We start from the raw sequence: 22201 nt of genomic DNA, 5'->3' as shown, positions 1-22201 counted from the left end.
CCTACACCTGGTTCAGGCCCCGAATAGCCATCCCGAATAGATGGACTGTTCTCAGCTTCCACAGGAATTTTTTAGATGCTGTTGGACCTTCTTAGTTATGGAGCTGGTATTGAGGGAAATTCTATGCCAGGTGAACACCACGGCAGTGTTGGGGAGCAGTGTTGGTCAAGTTACTTGACCATTGGCCATGAAGTAATCGGTAACTAATTACTGATTACTCCCCAAAAAAGGAATCCCATTACTTTACTCATTGCTTATTTTCAAAAGTAATTAATTACTTAGTTACTTTTAAAAACATGATTTACAACCTGAATAAGTGATAAAGTGATAGATCTTTCAGCCCAATTCTACTTTTTCTGCATAATCCATCATACAAAATGTAATCAAATGGAAAAGTTTCTTTTTAAAACTTGTTTTATTAGTTTTAATCTTTTAACTTTATGCATCAAGCAAAAATCAAATTATATGCAACATTCTCTGACTGGAGAAAATTTGTTTAACATTTAAACCTATTTTCTGCACATTACAGCACATAAAATATTTTTTGTGTTTACACTCAGTCTTTCAAATAGATGCAAGTAAAACACAGTAGAAAATAAATAAAATGAATTACTCAGCGGTCCTGTTGCTCTATTTTCACCTGTAAAGCAGGCGAATGTTTGCCCTGGTGCAGGTGTGTCGCAGCAGTCGGTGGAAGAATCCGCGAGTTTCTCTGTGGATTTCCCATTACGTCATAGCGTTCTCGGTGCTTGCTCGGAAGTTTAGGGGGTTTTTTTCGCTGTAAAAAGAAGTTTTCTTCCCACGCAGTGAACAGCGGACACTAATGTTTTTGTCACCTTTTACGGAGTCAAAGGTAAGGTCAGTACTTCCACGCTTTAACCCTTTACAGCCGATCGGAGCGGGCACGCTTTGTTTTGCGTAACTATTTTAAAATCCCGGTAGCTCTGCAACCACGTGAGCTAGCGCAATCATTTTTTTTGCATATGAAACCGGAGGAGTTGTACTTACATCTTATGCCATTAGCTTGTCCTAGGTCACGGTTTCCTTCCACATATAGCTTTGCAAAAACTGCATAAAAATCACTTGCAGCAACAAAAACATGATATTCCAGAAACACGCTTCGCCGATCCGATCAGCTGTTTGTAACACTTCCTACGTCCATCAGCGCGAACTATCACATGACCGCATGACCTGCCCGAAACCGGAAGTGACGTCATTTTGCGGAAATGTAGTTTTTTACGATCGGGGCCTTATGAGCCTATACTTGTGTTTTAAAAAGTTATGTTTGAGTTTATGACTTTCTGTGTCGTTTCTGGGATGCTTAGGACTCATATTGCACTGCTGGAAATAGTTTATTTTGATGCATATGCTGTTATTTTGCAAATTTGCACTATAATATTTATTTTCGTTTTTCCTGCAGTGTATAAAAATTGGTGTATTTCAAAAATAAAACTATGAAGACACTCAAAATAAATTTCCTGTGGTGGGAAACTAGTTTGTGCAACTTTTTTGTATTTACAGTTTTGAGGGATAAGCCTCTTAAATTTCTCTAACTAGAAATATATGTTAAAAAAACAAAAACGATTTAAAAAATTTTTGTATTTTATTGCACTTTTTTGCAATTTATGTAATTACTATGCACCTAATGCAGACATATTATTAAAGTTTGGGCTATAATGGTTGTATTGATGTATAGCAATTTGAAATGCTCCCAAAAATGGCTCCACAGCATGTAAAAATATAATATAAGCTCTGGCGGACTTGGTTCTATGGTAGGTCTTAAAGGGTTAAACGCTGCATGCTCATACTCTCTCCCGCACTCGATATATTATCCATTGTTGATCTGCACACAGCTGTTGTCACGAACGTCGCACTCGCTTACGTTATTGTCACGAGGCACACTCGCAAAAAAAAAAAAATCATGGTTTTAGTAACGCAGTAATGCAGTGTGCTTATGGGAAAGAAACAGTAATCTAATTACCTTTTTTGCAATAGTATTCCCTTACTTCACTTGTTACTTGAAAAAGGTAATCAGATTACAGTAACGCGTTACTTGTAATGTGTTACTGCCCATCTCTGTTGTGGAGTAACGAAATACATGTAATGGAGTTAGGTATTTAAGATACAAAATACGAGTAACTATATTCCGTTACAGTTACTGCTTAAATGGGTGATAATCAGAATACAGTTTCTTTGTTGCAGTAAATGGAATACACAACAGTCATTTCCTGTTTCATATCCTAGGCCATGCCCTCTCTACCCCTTCTCCAGTTTTGGTGATTAAACACCATCATGCAATGGTTTAGCTCATTTGGATAAGCATGCAATTTAATTGCAAATGGCTGGAATTAATCCAGTTGATCAGATTCTGATTGTGATTGAACTTATCCTCAGCAGCAGAGGTGACGCTTGGTCTTCCTTTGCTGAGGCGGTGCTCGTGTGAGCCAGTTTCGATGTATAATATGAATTATAACAGTTGTCAAATAGGGCTGTCAGCTGCGTACCTACCTGACTTCTGCACAACACAACTGATGGTCCCAACCCGTACAACCCGATTAAGAAGGCAAGCAATTCCACAAATGTACTCTGACAAGTAGGGATGGGTACCGGTTCTGACATAAACGGTAGTAACCAGACCGAAAAGCAGTGCACATTTCAGTGCTTTTTTTTCCTGAGATGTCATACACTTTGGATTCCAGCCAATCATTTTACCTTTGCAAGCGTAGTAGGCGGGCACAGGTACGTACGTTCTTTTAGAGCTGAGCTACAGATTAAAAACGCCCAAGGTGGTCAAAAGTCTGGCTGTACTTCACAGCAAAAGATGCAAACTCAGCAGCCTGCAACAAGTGCTTTAAGGTGACATTGTGCAAAGGAGGTAACACCTCGAATCTGATGAAACACCTGGCGACGCGTAGCGTTTTTTTAAAAGCCGAGAAATGCACCGTATTTCATAGCTTGCTGCGAGACCTCACACTGAGCACATCTACTCCGGGTGTGGTGCCTGTTATCGGACCTGGAGTTAGCAACATCCCCCAAGAACCCGAAGAGGAGAGTCCTGGCCCCTAGCCCTGCCAGTGTAGCAGACACATTTTCAACAAATCAAAAAGTGGCTACTTTAGGAATCTAAAATATAAGACATATTCAGAGTTATTTATACTTTTTTTCTTTGTTACATAATTTTATATGTCTTGCTTTATATATTTGATGTTTTCAGTATGCATCTACAATGTAGAAAGTATTAGCATATAGAAAAAAAATTAAATAAGCCTTCAAGCTTTTGATATACTCCCCAACTCACTCAGAAACAAAAACAAAACTATGTGTTGCATAACTGCATGATTTATAATCAACAGTCTGTGGCAATTACATTAGCACTCACTGTAACTTAATCATCATCACAGCACGGAGCTGTTTCTAAAAACACACACATACACACAGTACTCACCATAACAACATACCCCACGGTAACTGACATTTCATTCAGTTCCCCATCAAACTTACAATGTTTATATTCATATTTATATCTTTTCATAGTACAACATACTACTGGCTTCTTACAATCACTCCTCCCTTAACCAAAGTACATGCAGCAGTAGTGTTTAAACTGACAGTGTTGCATACAGTTATGTACAACTATGTACTCTGCATCTTTCTGTCAGTCACTCAGGATAACCAATGAGAGAGCTGATGTATACCTTTTGTGGGGAATTTAAAAACAAACAAACACAACAAATATTCTTATGCCAAAACATACAGTACAGTTTGAGCAGGAGCTGAATCGCGCGACTGAAAAAAATTGCAGTGTCTGCCCAGCATTAGCAAACTAATTCGCTTAGTAGAAATATATCTAGCTTATAATTAAAAACAACAGCCAGTTTCTTAACAAAAGCATTTCTGCTCTGAACTGGAAGAAAAAACCCTGAGTAGAAGGGTAAAGTAGAAGAGTAGAAGTTTGTGTGTAGATGTGAGTAGAAGCTCACATCAAGAAAATAGCTCCTCGGTTCACAGTAGCATTGCTCTGCTAACATGCTAACAACACATTTGAGCTACTCACCCTTCCTGTGTTGAATCATAAGCGTAGGCAAATCACTCAGGACTCGCTCACCCCCTCCCTCCTGTGCTGAATCATAGAGCGAGCGAACGAGTCACTCACTCATCACCCCCTCCCTCCTGGCTCACAGCTTCTTCTTCTTCTTGGTTGGCACCAATGTTAAGGCGCATTACCGCCCCCTGGCTCACAGCTCAGTGGACATTTAGATGAGAAAATATGTATTTAACACAGTTAAGGAAAATACTAATAAAATAAAAATAAACAAAATAAATGTTTATTAAGCAATTTTGATAGGAAATTGCTTAATTTTAGAAATGTTTTTGCTCTTTTTTGCTCTATAAAATAGTTGTTTTTTTTAGAATCATTCATCTTAGCAGTGGGATTTACATGAAAGGAGAAACAAATTAAGTTTGAGTGAAAATGTAAATTTTTTGCACTCTCTGGTCAACTGACTCAGTGAATCAAATGACTCAAAAAACACGATTCACTTTGGTGAGTGACTCATTAAAACTCGATTCAGTAAAAAGAATCAAATTTACCATCACTACTTCCCATGCTCCTGTTAGTGATCCTCCATCTGGATGGATGAGAACAACCTTCTGAACAATCTAGCAGGAGATGGCCCATATCTATGGGACTGATTTGTGCTAATAACGCCCATTGTATGGACTGATAACAGCCGAAGCGGGTGAATAAAGTCACCCAGTCGCCAGCTGTGCCATTACCCAGCATACATCACTCCCTCCATAAATGCAATAAACGATACAAAAGTAACAGCCTATAATTAATGTATCTGCTGTATCTGCTGTTTCTCAGGTAGTTGTTTACATTATATAATTTATTGTGTTCTGTATACGTCACTACAATGTGATTTTGGAAATATATAAATATACGGACAACAGGCTCTTCCGCGGCAATCTCTTGTGGTCAATAAGCAACGTTTAGGGAGCTCTATAGTATTCAATGAGAGGACCGTGCACGTCAATTCTCTACGCCAGGGGGGTACCCTGCGCGTCGATAAGTGAAGCAGAGGGAGCCTGACCATGCGTCACACGTTTGACGAGTTGGGAGTGAGAACGTGTTGTTTAGACCGTCCCATTTCACAAGCCTCTCACTTCAGGCCTCAGCAGTCTTTGAGTATGCGGCCCTTGTGGACCGTTAAGGCTGCAGACCGTGAACTGGATACAGCCACTGTGCAATTGCCAGTACTAAAATGGCCTCATGCCTCCTCCTACTCATGTGTCTCTAAAGGACAGCAACCCAGAAAAAAAATCACTTGACCACACTATCCAAGCTAACCACTAGGAGATGCTAAAGTTCTGTTCTGGAACAAGTAAAACACTGAGATAAACAAGACATATTTTGCAAATATGTGATGTCTTGATAAATCAAGCAGATATTTGAAATTTACACATCTACAGTCTCACCTGAAAATATGTTTATTTTGTGTTGCAGAAGCAGTAATATTTCAAACTTTACTCATAGTATTAGCCGCTATCCTCCACCAATGGTGCATTTGAGTTTTGGACAAAATGCAATCTGGGATAGTTGGTTGCACAGAAGTCACAGATCACCCACTTTGCTGGGGAATGTTTTGCAATGTTTCTAGGATTAACACTCTGTTGACACAATGTGCAACAGGCTTTTTTTCCCCTTTCCTTTGGTGGATGCCAAAAATGATGTGCAGATACGCCCGACTGTAAAAGGAAGTGCACTTTGCTGGAATTTACTCCTACAACGGATATTGTGCTTTCGTTTTTTACTTAGTTCCTCCTACGCCGAGCGGCGCATCGGATATTGTGCATGACACTATAAAGAAAGAAGAAACTCTTGTTTTTATGATAATGCAGGAAAGCCAAAAAAAAAGAAAAAAGTGTTAAAAGACCAGTATGACCCAGTTCATCACCTGCTATGTTGCCCTGCTGAATGCCAGTTACGAGTCTTCATACAAAATACTTTGCTTTTGTAATGTCATCCCCAAGAGGTCTACTCTTACTTTGGAAGAAAAACAGAATTAAAATAATGTTTTATCTTTAGTCATTATTTATTTATTACTGCAGAATGAAACATGTAGCATGTTTGTCCACATGGTCTCACTTTAACATTATAGAATGTATAGGACTAATAGGAAATCCAGTTCCTGTTTGCTGTTACAGTGAATCAGAAAACAAAAAAAGGCCTTCTAATACTGGAAGCTGATGACACAAAATCTGGTGGGTGCAGCAACTCTTTGCATCGGCTCAGCATCATTTACAGAGTAAAGGCACACATGGATGGACGTTGAGTGGAACACTGTACATCATTCCATTTGCCTCCTTCTGTGACCAGAAAAAACACAGGAGACAGTTAGAGCAACTGTAGACCTGAAACTGGCAATTACTTTCTTTGTTTTAAAGAAAGTAATGCAAATGTAATAAATGTTGATTTTAGTATTATTAATAAACAGATAATCGTAAAGTCTATAAACTCAACATAGTCAAGAGGTCCAGTTCATTATCTCTGTATAGTAGAAGTGAAACCTAGCGGCTACAGCCCCTAGGTTGGCATCCACTATTCAAACCTTTTACTTGTACTAATATATATGGAATTAACCTGCTGTTGTTATCAATATCATCTGAGTTTTAGCTTTACTTGATGTTTTGAAGTCTCTTAAGTGCTGTGGAATCTGAGAGACTGTGGAATGCACTAGTAAAGTCCCCTTTAGGATTTAAACAGCTAGTTATCATTTATGACTTGCCACATTACAATGTTTATTCAGACAGCTCAGACATTTCAGTAAATAATGTTTTAGGGAATTACCTCCACCATGATTTATCTCTATACAAGACTCGTTACTTCCCCAATTGTCTGGTTGCCCTGGTTTCCATGCTGAAAATAAAAAATGACTGCCATCGCTCCAGAGCCAGAGATCATTCTAAAGATGAAATAAAACAGAGATTTAAAAGTTCAAAGTGTCCTTCTCTCATTAAGATCAGCTTTTATTTGGATAAATTACCATCTGGCAATCAGTGCCTCCAATCCATGTTCGTCGGGAATACAATGATGCAGCTCTTATCAACTTCTGAATGTTTTCATTATCTTCAGCATTGTTTACCGATGCGAGGTGTGCTTTCATGGCCTGACAGTTTTTCTACAGTGGAGATGAACAAAAAGACACACAGAAACTCAAAAGGAGATGGTTGCTGGAGAACAACGTGGCTACTTGAAATAAATATCTGGACCAAAGGGACTTATCTGCAATTTGGCAACTCAATCATAGATGTCATTTTTCACACTTTCAATCTGGTTGCATTTATTGGGAGCTCTTTAGCAAGTTCACTGGCAGTAAGCTATTTGTACACTACTAGCATGTCAAAACTTTAAAAAAAAGTCACAGTTACTCCGTAAGGAGTGTTTATTTGCAGAGGTGGAAGTAACAAAGTACATATACTAACATTATTTTTTATTATTATAACAGAAGATTAAGTTAGCTTTGCAGAAAAAAAATATTTAGTGGAAATGTTCTTCAAAGAGTTACTTTTTACCTTCTTACTTTGAGTACATTCAGAGCCTGTACTTTTTCACTTTTATTTGACTAAAGAAGTTGAATTAGTACTTTAGCTTTTATCAGAATGTTTTTTAGCAAAAGAAAAAAGCACAGCAAACAAAGCTCTAGAGAACTCATAGCTAAGTGAAAGTAGAAGGCTCAGCCTCCATGTTAGTAATATGGATAAAATGGTGCTAAGAAGTTTTGAGATGTAACGTGTCCTCTTTCTAGGTCTTGCGAGTAGAATGATTTTAAAATCAATTCTTAATTTAAAAGGGGACCAACGAAAATAAACTAATATGGGAGAAATGTGGTGTCTCTTTCTAGTTCATCTTAGTACTACTGCTGCAGTGTTTTGGATCAACTGAAGGTTTTTCAGGAGTTGTCAGAATAGCCTCTTCTAAACCCAAGAAGTAAAAAACATAAAAAATAAAATCATGGACTAGCTATTCAACATCACTCTGAGATGAGGGTGTTGCAGTGTGGTGGCACCTTCGTTTACAGGCTTGCTGCATTATATATTTATACCTTTTAAATTTGTTCAGTGATTCTATCATTTTAGCTAAACCATAGCATTGAGATATTTTATAAAATAGTAATATATTTCTCATTTCAGTCTTTGTTGCCGCTCTTCATTTATATTACTTTGAAACTATCGTCACATCTTAATGATCAAAGAGTTTTCTACAGACAAGAAGCTACCCCACAGCTCCACCTATCTGTAAAACCTTCTTACTGAATGCTATTGATGTGTTTTGTTCTTTAATAAAATTAATCATAATACATGTAACTGATTTTTAGAATACCATTTAATCCCCTTTTCAAAAATATGAAGTCCAGAGTATGTTACTGAAATTGTCATTAATACATCTTCAATCTTTGTTATATCACAATTTAAAGAGAGGGAAATGTAAAAATATGCAGAAGTAATTTCTACTTGAAATTACTCCTGCATATTTGTCAGATGGAATGATCTGACAAGCAAATTCTACAATAAATATGCCTGTTTAGAAAACAGTGTTCAGTGCAGAGCTGCGTTCATGAAAATACCAACATCAGAATATGACTCTATTTATCTTGGGGCTAACTGGGGTAAGCAAACTAACTGTTGGCTTAAAGCGGCAATTTTGTGTCCAAAGACTAAGCACAGTGTCAACATTTTTGAGTGAATCACAATCCTCTGTCTTACCTCAGCCTCAGCCCAGGTCATCTGTACTGAAACGTAATGGAAACAGCGACCTCCAAACTCACTCCAATTATCAGGGCAAGTTGCTGCAGATGGGTGAAAAATTAGTGAAAATTGAGAATTGTGAGTAATTGTATGATATTGTGTCATCATGATAAGGCTCCCTGTTTGCTTTTCTCTGCATATTTACTTTGACTCTGTTCACATGAAGTGTTTTACTCTTTCAATTTTTTTTTTTCCTGACGAGAGCACAGCCAATTTGTGAGGATTTAATCCTATGTCAAGAGTTTAGCACATTAGCTTAAACACCTGTACTCACCATCAGCTCTGGCCAGAGCAATTAAGGCACAAACAAGCAGAGACACAGTCAACATCTTTTTGAAGACGACGGAGACAAAGAATATGATCAGTGAGCTTAAAAAGAACAAATACAGAAAAATTATTAATGATCATGGAGGGAGTTAAAGTGTGAAGGAGAAAATTGGGGCAAAGAGTCACAGTAAACCTGCAGAAGAAGGATTCACTCGGTGGCTCTCCTGTGTGAATCTGTTGGACCAGAGGAAAAAAAGGATCTTATATACACTAACTTATCTCCATATCTGTGTTTAGATAAGTCTTCTCATCTGTGTATGACCCTTTTTTTTTTATCAGTTTATTGGTCAACAAATCAAAGGGCAGCACATCCCACACTGTTGGTTTTTCAAAAGTAAGCATGTGAATCACAGAAACTCAAGGTCTTCCTTCTATGTTTCCTCAATTCACATCTTGTTTAATCCCAAATTTGATAATGACACACAGAATATGCTCAGAACCATAAACAATATGAAATCATTATTTTTTAATTAGGATATAGATTATCTGCATATTTTAAGATGACTTGTAGAGGCTTACTGCAGATTCTTTTTGCTTTATAAAACAAATAGCGGTGGATGTAAAGGTTTTAATAAGTGATTACAGGAAAAAGTGCTGGTGTTTTGAAAGCTAGAAACACGTTTTCTTTCACTCAACCTGAGCTTGTTACCTCTTTGTGCTTCATGTTGTGTGTAAACAGATTCCGACACCTCCAGTACTCGCTTTTATGTCGTCTAACACACTGGCAGACTGGCATTAACACAAAGCCATTATACAACGCTTTGAAGCAAATAATTTGTGTTAAGAACTTTTTATATTTAAATTATTTGAATTACTCAATGAATCGTTGCAGCCCTACTCTATATCAACTTTAGGTCCTCTCACATGGAGCTTAGGAATGTGTCTACAATAGGGAATTCAGTTTATTGCTATGCACAGTAAGGAGGTAGAAAGCACAGTTTTCAACAAAACTATTTTACTTCTTCATTTAAATTTCAAATTTCATTAAACAAAAAAAAAAAAACAAGAACAAAGAAAGGAAGAAAAGTTCCCAAAATGTAAAAAAAAAAAAAAAGATATCCAGCGATCAAAATTAAGATCATTATTCTAAGCTAATAACGCTAAAGCTTGTTTTTTGTTTGTTGTTTTTTTTAATCATATTTTTTTATTTAATATTAGTATTCTTTTTCTTAACCCATTTCCTCTCTCTGTTCCCGATATCAACAATGAACATTGATTTTGATGGTATTTTGCCAAGAATCTTAAAGGTCAGACAGGTTATTATTGCAATCATAGCTGGACTGGGCCGATGGTGATTTTTCGTTTTTTGCGACCAATGACTTTTTTTTTTTATTTAGTAACGGTATAAAAGATGAAAGATGGCGGATTGGCCAGATGCTGCCAGATGTGTAAAAAAACCCTCAGTTGTTTGGTGGTGGCAATGGTGGAGCTTCTACAGAGGCCAGCAGGTGGATGAGGGAAAGGGGAGGCAGGAGGAGGAGAGACCCGAGGCGGCCGCAGGTCCGAGTGTCAGGTGAACTGAACTGAACTATATGTGGGTCAGATATAAACCAACTTTAGGATTTTAGGAGTTTATTTTTGTTGTGCTGACTTTTTACACTCAGTTACAATAACTCGCACTGCTACTAGCTAGCATGACGGAGTTTCTATACAGCTGGGTAGGTGTCATGATGTTACTGATAGTAAACTTTATTTTACTCATAAGGTTAGTTAGTAGAGTTGCCAACCATCCCATAAAAAATGGAATCGTCCTGTATTCAGAAAAAATATTACGTGGTTCATATTGAGCTGAGAAGGAACACAGTTTGTCTCGTACTTCAGCTAGAATGAAAAAAAGACAGGAAGGTACACTTATTCTGTGTCTTTACACTTTCAGCTGCCTTTTATTTTCTTCTTTTCTCCCCCTCTCTCTCCTGTTGCTACTTCAATCATGAAACTGATCAATGATCAGCTGATCGGCTTTTCTCTCTTGTTTGTTTAGCTCCCACTTTGCGTCAGAAAGAGGAAACCAGCGGATGTCGCGCTAAACAACAGCTGCACGTTTAAGCTTGATCAACTGTTATTAGAATTTATTTAATATTACCTTCTAGTATCAGATGATGTTTGCTGGAGCCACAGCTGTTAAGCTGCTGGTCATGATATCGGTTTGGTTATCTGGTTAGAGGGAAACATGAAGATGAAACCAGGAGATGTCCTTACTGAATCATCAGAGCTGAACAGGTGATGGAGAAACAGGTTTACCTTTTAGGTGACATGAATGAATTGAAGGGAAGTTATGAACTGTTTCTGAGAGACAAATAACACCAGGATCCTTTTTTTATGTAGCTGACAGCTGGTAACTGTGCAGGGGCGGGTCTAGCAAAGTGTTGCCAGGGGGCCAGGTAGGGCATTAACAGGGAAAGGGGGGCACAAAGAAATACTTTTCTTTCTTATTCTCATTTAAAATGTCTCGCTTTTAACAAATAATTATCTGAATCTTACAACCAAAGTTTTTATCTGATGTAAAATGCATAGAACTCATACATATACCAACAAGACAGTTTACATCCCTGTCACAACAGCGTGTGTTTTCATTTAAAGGCTTTATGGCTTTTCCGATAATACCTGGTGGGCCGGTCTCTAGTCAAAACGCCCGGGCTGATTTTTTGTCCCAGTCCAGCCCTGATTGCAATTTATTTTTAGTTTGCAATGTTCCTAGTATATGTTATTGGCATCAGCAATTTTATTTATTATTAGTAGGATTGTTGCTCAACACTTTCAATTTCTCTTTCACCTGCCACTGTGACCACAATTTTACCCGTAAGTGATTATTTTACCCTCAAAATGTAACTACACTTGTCTCCTTTCCTCAGCCCAGTGGGTGTATCAGAGTATCCTTCCATTCTCTTGTGCTTATCAAATCCAGGGTCGCAAGGCAAACACAATATATTCAATATAAATTCATGTGTATATTTAATATACACATACATACATATAGACGTTAAGTAATTGTACATTCCAAATTCCTGTAATTTTAAATATGTTTATATTGTCTATTCTGTAAAATAGTCAGATGTCTATTCATATTAATGTACAGAATTCACCTGCTTGCTTCTACTACTGCACATTCACCCAATGTATATACTATACATATATATATAATGTTCTTCCTCTACCCCCCCCCCCCCCCCCCCCCCCCCCAATCTTTGCACATGTCGAGGAGCATGTCAGGCTACATTTCACTGTGTGTTATACTTGTATAACTATGCATGTGACAGATAAAGAACCTTGAGCCTTAAGTTGTTTTATCCTCTCTCAGATATAATGGACGGTAACGTGTATTAATCACATATTTAATCATATCACATTAGTTATAGTAATATTACTTTCTGACTTTACCATAGTAAGAGCAGTCCTGTCATTAGTTTACATGCATGTGGACCTGATCTTCCATTCCACCTTTCTTGACACATTCAGGACTCATGTCTTATGTGTATTTCATCTGATCATGAAGAAGATGAAGATATTGCATAGTTTAAAAAATATGTTTAGTTGTTCACAGTGCAATATGTATATCCAGTTACCAGGGTTGAAGCTTAAATCTAAAGATTTTTGAGCTTGGTGTAGCTGCCAATTTATCATAGATGAACCAACAAACAGTCCAAAAAACAACCGTTATCTGTGTCCTTCCTGTAAAGTCTGGCAACACCTAAAAACAATCTGGGTTTTGGACAGTGTGTAATCTACAGGTTAATGATTTGCAAGTGTTCTGCAGACCCAACTTTCCGTAAATGACAAAATTCAAATACATTTAAAGATTGCACAATGATACCACAATGTTATTTATAAAAAATGCTAAACCTACATCTGGTTGAAAATCAGTCATTAATAAACTTTTGGAAAACAAACAAAAATAACAACAACAACATAAAACATGATTAGCAGAAATCTTCTTGAAGCCTTGTCGGCATTCAAGTATTCCTGCCCTGAAACACTAGTTTCTTGATTATTCCTGACCTTAATATTAATAGGCATTCCAAGCACACACCCAGGAGCCTACATACATACATACATACATACATACTATAGCATAACATTTTAAGACATTACCCGAATAAAGAATTAATGGCATCTGATGGTGAGTTTACGGAGTGCAACCAAGTGTTGGGCTTAAAGGCCCCATAGCACCATATCACCTCAGACTCACTATCCAACATTTGCAACCTTGTTATATAGTCCTTGTCTCAGGCCGCCTCCGAACAGACCTTCCAGTTCTTCTCTTCCTTTGTCTTTGACCAACAATTTCCACCACCATCCTGTTGTCCAACACTAGAAGAGGTTGCAATTAATCTGGACCCCAATCAATCCAGTATTGGATTGATTGGGGTCCAGTTCCTCCACTGCATAATGTATGTGGTTGTATAAAATTTGATGGTTTTACACTGAATATGTTTAAAATGTTGACCCCGGGATGTTAAATGATGGCCCTGATGAAGACCAAAAGCCAAAATAGCAAACCACCATAGCAAAAAATACTATATACTATGCACAATGCAACATAGAGGACTCTGTAGAAGTGTAGTTCACAAGGCCCGATGACCATGGAGAAATCATCTGAAGTGACAACAGCTTGGAATAGGTCTAGGCTGCTGGGTGCTTCCAATCATGCACTTAGTCTTTGTTCTTCACTCACCTTTATCACTCACTACCAATCTGCATTTCATCATTTGTCATTATTAATCTCAAACAAAACTGAGTGAATTGAAATGTAATTTTAATGTACAATAGCTCATATATAATTTGACCAAACTTGTCCAGGTTTTCCAAAGAATTTACATTAGGATATGCATGAACTTTACCTGGAACATGTATATGTGTCTCTTTGCTATGGTTGATGTTCATTTGTTGGGGTCTGAAGAGACACAGCAAGCTTACCTGCAATCTCCACAGTCACTCTGCTGCTGACAGTATAGAGGTCATCAGGACCTCTGAGTGTACAACCTGGATGGAGATCCAGTCCAGTTTTCTATGAGCCTGGGCCACAAAAACCAAACCATAATCGGGCCAGATGTGGCATAGAACTAGAACAGATAAAATACAAATAGTACAAATAAATAAATGAAGCAGACAGAAAAGGGCACAAAATATTAAAGTGTGAAACAGAGATGTGTGCAAAAGAGCTATAGCTTAATATGCTGGCTTTATATGCAGGGTAACCTGATGTGCAAAAAATTATTACTGTTCAAAACTAGGTCAGCTGTACAAGAGTCTGATGGCAGTGGGGAAGGAGGAGTTGTTGAGTCTGGATGTTCTGGATTTCACACTTCTGAACCTCCGTCCCGAAGGCAGAAGTGTAAACAGTCTGTATACATATACAAGAACAAAGTATAAAATACTAAGTAAAGCACAAAGAGAACTCAAAATATGACCAAAGCCAGAATTGCACCAACGAATGTTAGACACAGAATAGAAAACATGAAGACAGATTTCAAGGAGAAAAAACCCTAACAAAGGTAAGCAGTGAACAAAAGATAACTATATATTATGACTATATATAACTAAATATTACATAAGCAAGACGATGCATAGCAAACTCATGAGTACTAAGGAAGCAATTTCAGTTTAAGAGGACTCAATGTAGATGTCCTTGATAATGAGATATAATTTCACAAACGTTACTGTTCCATCTCTGAAGTTTAACACGTTAGGTAGTTGATGTAATTATGTAGGAAAGCGACGTCAGCTCCTCAGCACATCCAGCACCAGCTGATATTCAATGGTCATGTAAAAGTTTAGACCCAAATCCACTATGAGGAGCCGGGCATAGGCATCTTGATTTTGTTAGCTGATACTGTATCAGGTAGGAAGTGGTAACAATGTTTATCAGTATGTTCTTCCTTATCATAATCATGATAATCCTTAGTGATAAAGACAATTAATTAAAACATTGTTCACCTTACATTGTGTTACGCCCCGACTCTGCTAGGTGACAGGGGAGGTAACATAAAGGAGCCCAGATTAAAAAAACTCAAGGTTTATTACCACAACTGAAAACTGTTATTGAAATGACTCACTAGGCCAGTGGTTCCCAAACTTTTTTTGCTAGGCCCCCCTTTGTTTTACAAGAAAAATGTTCGTGCCATCCCCCCGCGCACGCACACATCCTCCAAACACACACACCCATATTTTGCTCCATTGCGGTTTATTTCACACCTCAAACATTTAGTAAACAATTAAGCAAATACAAGTAATCTGCAATAAATTACAGGTAGTAAGAAAATAAACTACTAACTCTTTTATGCTGCGTTCACACCTACACGGGTGTTTTTGAAAACACAGCTGTTTCGTCCACACATAAACGTCGTTTCGAATCACCGAAAACTGAGATTTTTTTAAAACTCCTTTTTTGCGTTTATGTTTGTTTATTCATAAGGAACCCCATTAGCTTCCACAACAGTGGTTGCTAGTCTTCCTGGGGCCCAAACCATCAAATACCACCAAATAAAATGTTACACAATGAGTTGGATGCAAAAATGTCCACAGAATTTGGCTCTTACATCCACAATAAGGTTTTACAATTCTGAAAATGTAAACATGTAAATATTAAAAATTATAAGAAAAACATTCAAACAAAATACACAATTTCCATTACAAGTGACATTACCCTCTACAATTTTTACAAATAAATTAAAAACTGCCTAAATAGGCTTTTAGGTGATTTTTAAAGTTATGAATAGAAGCCAATTCTCTAATTGCATAAGGCAACTTATTCCACTGAAAAGATGCTCTAAATATAACAGAGTTTTTCAAAAAGTTACTTTTAACTCGAGGAGTTACTAAATTGTGGTTAGTTGAGAATCGTGTAGCATGATTATGTATTTCATCTGGATACTGCAACTGAGCATAAAAAAAGTGTGGTGTGTTTACCAGTATTGCTTTCTTTAAAAATACAAGTAAGCCATAGTATAATTTAGCTTGTACAGAAAGCCAATAAAGTTTATCGTGCATTTTATCAATACTTGTATAATATGAACACCTTAACACTAATCTGGACGCCCTATTTTGGACTAACTGAAGTCTGTTCAGATCCGTCTTATTAGCTGCTGACCAAATGATTGAGCAGTACTCTAGATGAGATAATACTAGTGCATTAATGACATATTTCATAATTGAAGAAGTAATATAAAAAGAGCATTTCCTAGCTATAGCTATGCCCTGTCCCACTTTCTTAATAACAGAGTTGATGTGCTGAGACCATGAAAGGTGGTGGTTTATGGTAACACCAAGTAATTTAATCTGGGTGACCTGTTCTAATACCCATCCAGCTATGGAAAGATTTAGTTGTGGGCTGTTGACTAAGCGTACTCTACTTCCTATTAACATGGATTTGGATTTAGACACGTTTAAAATCATGTTGTTTTTACTTATCCAATCAAACACGTTCAGCAAATCTAGTTGTAATACGCTTGTCAATTCAGAGTAGCTACTGGCTGAATAAAACATGGTGGAGTCATCAGCATACATTACAAGATGAGATTTATCCAGGACGTACGGCAAATCATTTGTAAAGACTGAATAGAGAAGTGGACCGAGGCAGCTGCCTTGGGGTAGACCACAGTTCATTTCACAGCCCTCCGAGAAATAATCATTATAATAAACCGTTTGCCTTCTTCCAGACAAATAACTTTCCATCCAGCACAAAGCAGCTGGTGAAAATCCATAACATTTTAGTTTATCTATCAAAAGATCATGATTTATCAAATCAAATGCAGCACTAAAATCCAAAAATACCACCCCAGCCAGATTCCCATTATCTAGATATTTATACCAGTTATCTGTCATGTGAATAAGAGCTGAACTGGTGGAATAACCAGGTTTGTAGGCATGTTGAAACTGAGTGAGTAACTGATTTTCTGTTAGGTTTGTTCGTAGACGATCCTCTCCATAATTTTACTTAGAACGGGGAGTAGACTAATAGGTCTGCTATTGACACCATTAAAAACGTCATTCTTGTTTTTAGGAATGGGAATTATTTTTGATTCTTTCCACTGCAATGGAAATAAGCTGCATGCCAAAGATCTATTAAATATGTGACATATAGGAAGGGACACAAACTTGGCTGCAACTTTGAGCAGTTTACTGCCTATGTTATCAGAGCCAGAGGATGTATCGTCAGGAAGTGATATCAATAAGCACTCTACCATCTCCACATTCACTGCCTCAAACTTAAATTGGCATTGCTTATTATTCATGATAACATCCTGTATAAGACACTGTGATAAAGTGGGATCGCCTCTGCTCATATTAGATTTTAAATTTGTTATTTTATTGCTGTAATAATTCACAAAATAATTGGCTATGTCCTTGGCTTTATTTATAAACGTACCACCCGTGTAGATGTGAGACACCACCGGAGCAAGATCTCTACCCATCATATTATTTAAAACTTTCCACACCTTTTTGCTGTCCTTATTGGCCTCCTTGAGCTTGAGTTGATAATATTCTTTCTTCTTGCGCCTATTCAATTTAGTTACTTGATTTCTTAACTCGCGATATCTTGCCCACTCTTGTGGCCTGACAGACTTATGTGCTTTTGCTTTTGCTATATCCCTTTCTGACATTGCAGCCTTAAGTTCATTATCTAACAAAGGTGCGTAGTTCTTTTTAACAGTAAATCTTTTTAAGGGGGCATGTTTGTCAGCCAGGTAGCAAAAGTTTTCAATAAACATAAATAATGCCATATCAGGGTCACTCTCGAGGCAGATGTCAGTCCAGTGAATTTCTTTTACGTCATTAATATACTTATTTGCATTGAAATTTTTGTATGATCTATGAAAAATCATCTTTTGTGCAGTTTTCTGTGGTTTCATTTTCTTGGTCAAACCTACAAGATTATGGTCACTATAACCAACTGGAATAGAAACAATATTAGAGCAATGCTCAGGAACATTTGTATATATATGATCAATACATGATGATGACCTATGACCTCCTGCGTTGACCGTGACCCGGGTGGGAATGGCGATCATCTGAGACAGGCAACAGGCCGACGCTGATGAACGTATCTTTTTCCTTAAAGGACAAGAAGGAGCTGACCAATTAATATTAAAGTCTCGTAATAAGAACATGTCTTTGTTTTCCTCAGTTACTCTTTCCAGCATTTTACAGATTCGTTCTACATACAACATATTAGTACTTGGGGGTCTGTAGCAGCAACCTGCTAATACAGGCCTGCCATAGAGCGGGTGTAACTGAACCCACACAATTTCCAGGTCGTCAAACATTAAGTCCATACGTAGTTTGCTTGCCATATTATCATTAATGTATAGGGCTACGCCCCCTCCAAATCTGTTTCTGTCCTTCCTATACAACTTATAGCCGTTTATTTCAAATTCATTATTCTCAAAGGCAGCATCTAAATGTGTCTCGGAAATAGCCAGCACACTTATCGTATTTGTTGACAACAGTGACTGAATTTCCTGAATCTTATATTTAAGGCTACAAATACTGACTTGAGCCACTGAAAAATCTTTACTGGAGAATCCGGGAATAAGTATAGGATCAGACATTTGCAGACCGATCGATCTCAACAGCTACAAATGGCAACATTGCTGAAGTCTAAATATTAATTCCGGCGTTCTGTGACCTCGGTTTAACAATTAATTTGTCATATTTCAGGACGGCAATATCACCTCTGTCTCTGGCCGCTCTCAGCTGTGGTAACAGTTCTTTCCTCTTCTTCCTGATGGACTCTGAAAAATCCGATGTAAAGATTGGTACCTTTCAGTTTTTTCGGCAGATGAGAAAATGAATTGTTTATCTTTAAATCTTTGTAGTCTGACCACAATCTGCCTGGCTCGTCCATTTTCCTTGTATGGACCGACTCTGTGGGCGCGTTCAATTTGAATGCTGTCACTATCCAGGCCCAGCTTGTTCTTCAGCATATGTCGGACTTTCTCCTCTGATCTTTCCCACGTTTCTGCTTTTTCATCTATTAATCCATCCACCACAATGTTGTTCCTTCTCGATTGATTTTCTAAATAGTCCATCTTGGTTGTTAATTCTCTGTGTTCCTCGTGTATGCTGCTGACCGCCGATTCAAACTCTTTTAGTTTGCTTTTAATGCGCCTCTCTTCAGTTTGCAGCTCGGTGACAACCCCATCCGTGAATTGCAGGCTGGATTTAACATCCTGTACATCCCTTAGAATGCTGTCCAACCTTTTGTTAGTTCCATCCATGATTAATTGGACAAATGTCTTAAAGTTATCTTGCTGTTGGTGAATCAGATCTTTGTAAAACTCCCGTTGCTGTTCCTGTTGTGGTCTGGGTGGTTTTCCACAGCATCGGCTCCTCCCCACTGGGTGGAGTCTTTGCTGTTGATGGCAATCATACCAGCAGTATTTATGACCGGTGCACTCAACTGGTCTTCACCAGATTATCTGCCAACTTTAGTCAGTTCTCAGCCTCACGTCTGTTCCTTGGTGACTCATCGTGTGTATTAACCTTATTTCCTCTGTTTTCTCGTCAGCCTCTGAAACCCACCTACCAAGCTCTCCTGGATACAAGTTTGCAGCCGCCGGTAATCTCTCCCCATTTTGGAACTGCCAGTCTCTCCTGCCTGCCTCCCTGCATTGCATGCAGCACCCACCTGGACCTCTCCTGCCTCCCCCCTCCACGCAACCCCCACCTGCAAGCTTGTAAGTGTATTATCCTCAGATTCACTCGCAGCCCTCTGTGGGATTCCCCTGACTGCTCTCTCCTCTGTTTCAGTGCCCTGGCCCGCCACAGTTTCCCCTGCCCAGTACCTGCACCCAGTTATCCCTGCCATCTAGTTATAGTCACAGTATTTTCTCTCGCCTCAGACATCTAGTTTATGTTCCTTAATTCTAGTCTGCAATTTCTGTTAGCCTCTGAGCATTGTAAATAAAGTCTCTTTTCGTTACACCACACCTCTGGCCTCCGGGTTTGAAACTGCACTTGAGTCCATCCCATTTCCACGGGCCACTGCGCCATGACAGTTCCAGCATAGCGTTCAGCGTGCTAACACTGACATAGCTGTCATCCTCTGCCGGTAGCGCCTTGACGGCCTTCGGGGGCATATCGACCAGATCGTTTTGCCCCCCCCACCCGTGAAGATCGCTTCGTGTACAATGGTGTTCACAAAAACGTATACGTGAATCAAATTATACATGATACGGTGCGATGTTCTTTCTTTCCACGCTCACCGCTTGTTGAGAAAAGAATGTGATGTGTCTAGGTATGTAGGGCCAGTCCGTATCTAGCGACCTAGTCCGATGTGACTATGTGTGAACGAGGAATACAGAGTTCATCACGCAACGTCAAAGGTATGTGCCTTTTTCACGTCACGTGGTGCGCCACGTTATTGTTTACATGAGATGAATTGCAGAATAGCAGATAGAGACAAAATACTGTTAATCTGACTATCTGCAGGTTTTACAGGCTTACACATACACACACGGAGTTACTGTCCCTCCATTTAGAAAGGCAGAGGCGTCACGGTGTAATTATTTTACTGTAGTTGTTTTTTTTTTCCTATGCAATAATATTCAACACTGTTATTAATACATTTTCAAAAAATGCCTCTCTGTGCAAAATGGGTTCAAAAACATGAACAACTGTGGGATACTGTTTGTCCATGATTTAGACAGGGGGAACAAATCGTGGCAGGATCAGCCTGATCTTATTTGTATCCCGCTGTAACTTTACTGTATAAAGAGCTAACATCTCCAAAATGTCAGGAGTAGTTAGTCATTACAACAAGTGTTTGTGAACTAAAAATCAAGAATGTGGGATACTGTTTGTCCGTGATTTGAACAGCCCAGCGCTGCTCTCGACACAGGGAAAGGAAGGGAAAAGCAGTTATGCAGGGGAGACCTACCTCGACACTTGTGCAGGTGAAGCCAAAGGGAAGATATGCTTCACCTTATTTTCTAGTCTTTGGCTTGGAATGAAGTTGGTTTGAAAACATATTCAGCGATGCTTCATCTTGCGTTTCTGTGGCCGCCCCGCAGTGTCCAAGCCTTTTTGTTTTTCCCCCCCTTTTCCCCCCCTGCCATGGCTCTGCCCCCCCCCAAAGGGGCAGGCCCCACACTTTGGGAAGGTCTGCACTAGGCAATGAGGCAATTTAAATAAACAAAAAAAACAAACAACTAATATATTCAAATAACACAAGAACACTAATAGAACACTAACCATCTCACAGGCAGCAACTCAAAAACAGAGATTCAAAAGCCACCAGCACAAAGGCAGAGGCCGGAGGGACAACCTACACAGTCTGTTCAAACCAAAGACTCCTCCACGACTGAAGAATCCTCAGCTTTTTGTACTCCCAGTGTAACAGCAGTCTGGCGAGGAAGGAGCGGCTAGCAGGTCCCGCGGGCATGTGGTGTGGAGGTTAGCCGGATAACTCGAAGCCAGTCAGTTAAATTAAACAACAGACCTTTATTCCTTGTAGCAACATAAGACCATACAAGCCAGGTCTCCACGGCTCTACACTGTCCGTACATACATGTGCGGGGATCGGTAGTCGCCGGCGCCAGGCCGTTACAATGGTGAGGTCTATCCTGAGAACAGAACACGAGCAGCATGTAATGGCTGCCACGCTATTCTCACACACACCCCTAGGAGACTCCCCCTCAGTGGTGCTATAACACAATAAGGGTTGTTACACCAGATAAAAGCAGGCAGCCACATCATTGGTCCACTGCGTCCGAGGATGCAGCAGCAGCCAATGGTGTGTGTGGACTGGCACACTCCAATCTGCATGAAGTTTGGTGGGCATAGGTCCCTGGCCAGCCAATCACCTGTGATTCCTGGCATACTTGATTTTCCATACAGGAAGGCGGACCGACATGAGACCAGGGGTCGCAACACATGGCTGACTGATGTTCTAGAGCTGAAACAACACCCTACCCGGAAGTGGCTGATGCCTCACTTCTTTGGAGTGATTCAATATTTGTTTTCGTTTGTTCAGTTCACTTCAGATATAAAATACATAACTGTTTTGCTACAAATTTAGCTGGACATCATAAAGGACACTGAGGTGCTTTTCTTCTGTTCACCATAA

The 22201-nt window shown here is 38.9% G+C and overlaps 1 protein-coding gene and 1 long non-coding RNA gene across 5 annotated transcripts; one reads left to right on the top strand and one right to left on the bottom strand.

The window, feature by feature from the left end:
* Positions 1-6076: 6076 nt before the first annotated feature.
* LOC113017884 (ladderlectin-like) lies at positions 6077-9413 on the bottom strand. Of its 4 annotated transcripts, none has more exons than XM_026160994.2 (6): positions 9269-9413; positions 9083-9177; positions 8767-8849; positions 7047-7181; positions 6851-6965; positions 6077-6369 (listed from the first exon to the last, which is right to left on the bottom strand). In XM_026160994.2, the coding sequence occupies exons 2-6, from the start codon at positions 9135-9137 to the stop codon at positions 6302-6304; spliced, it is 456 nt and encodes a 151-aa protein (XP_026016779.1). In that variant the 5' UTR covers positions 9138-9177; positions 9269-9413; the 3' UTR covers positions 6077-6301. The 4 variants fall into 4 exon arrangements, with proteins under 4 accessions (XP_026016779.1, XP_026016781.1, XP_026016780.1 ...); XM_026160996.2 differs by having other exon boundaries at positions 6077-6366; positions 9269-9408; XM_026160995.2 differs by having other exon boundaries at positions 9083-9137; positions 9269-9356.
* Positions 9414-19670: 10257 nt separating this feature from the next.
* LOC145422041 (uncharacterized) lies at positions 19671-20063 on the top strand. The gene is made up of 2 exons (XR_013903418.1): positions 19671-19811; positions 19885-20063. It is a non-coding gene; the product is annotated as an uncharacterized LOC145422041 (long non-coding RNA).
* Positions 20064-22201: the final 2138 nt, after the last annotated feature.

The sequence above is a fragment of the Astatotilapia calliptera genome, chromosome 3 (genome assembly GCF_964374335.1).
Source record: "Astatotilapia calliptera chromosome 3, fAstCal68.1, whole genome shotgun sequence".
In the NCBI taxonomy this organism is placed as follows: Eukaryota; Metazoa; Chordata; class Actinopteri; order Cichliformes; family Cichlidae; genus Astatotilapia; species Astatotilapia calliptera.
The sequence above is the reverse complement of the archived record's forward strand: the minus strand, read 5'-3'. Positions and strand labels throughout refer to the sequence as shown.

What these genes read in the sequence shown, in the direction of transcription:
- LOC113017884 (XM_026160994.2), bottom strand. Translation starts at nt 9,137, where the DNA reads ATGTTGACTGTGTCTCTGCTTGTTTGTGCCTTAATTGCTCTGGCCAGA. An exon ending in TGCTCTGGCCAGAGCTGATG is followed by an intron (nt 8,850 to 9,082) that starts GTGAGTACAGGT and finishes ACCCATCTGCAG; the next exon opens with CAACTTGCCCTGATAATTGG. An exon ending in TGACCTGGGCTGAGGCTGAG is followed by an intron (nt 7,182 to 8,766) that starts GTAAGACAGAGG and finishes TCTCCACTGTAG; the next exon opens with AAAAACTGTCAGGCCATGAA.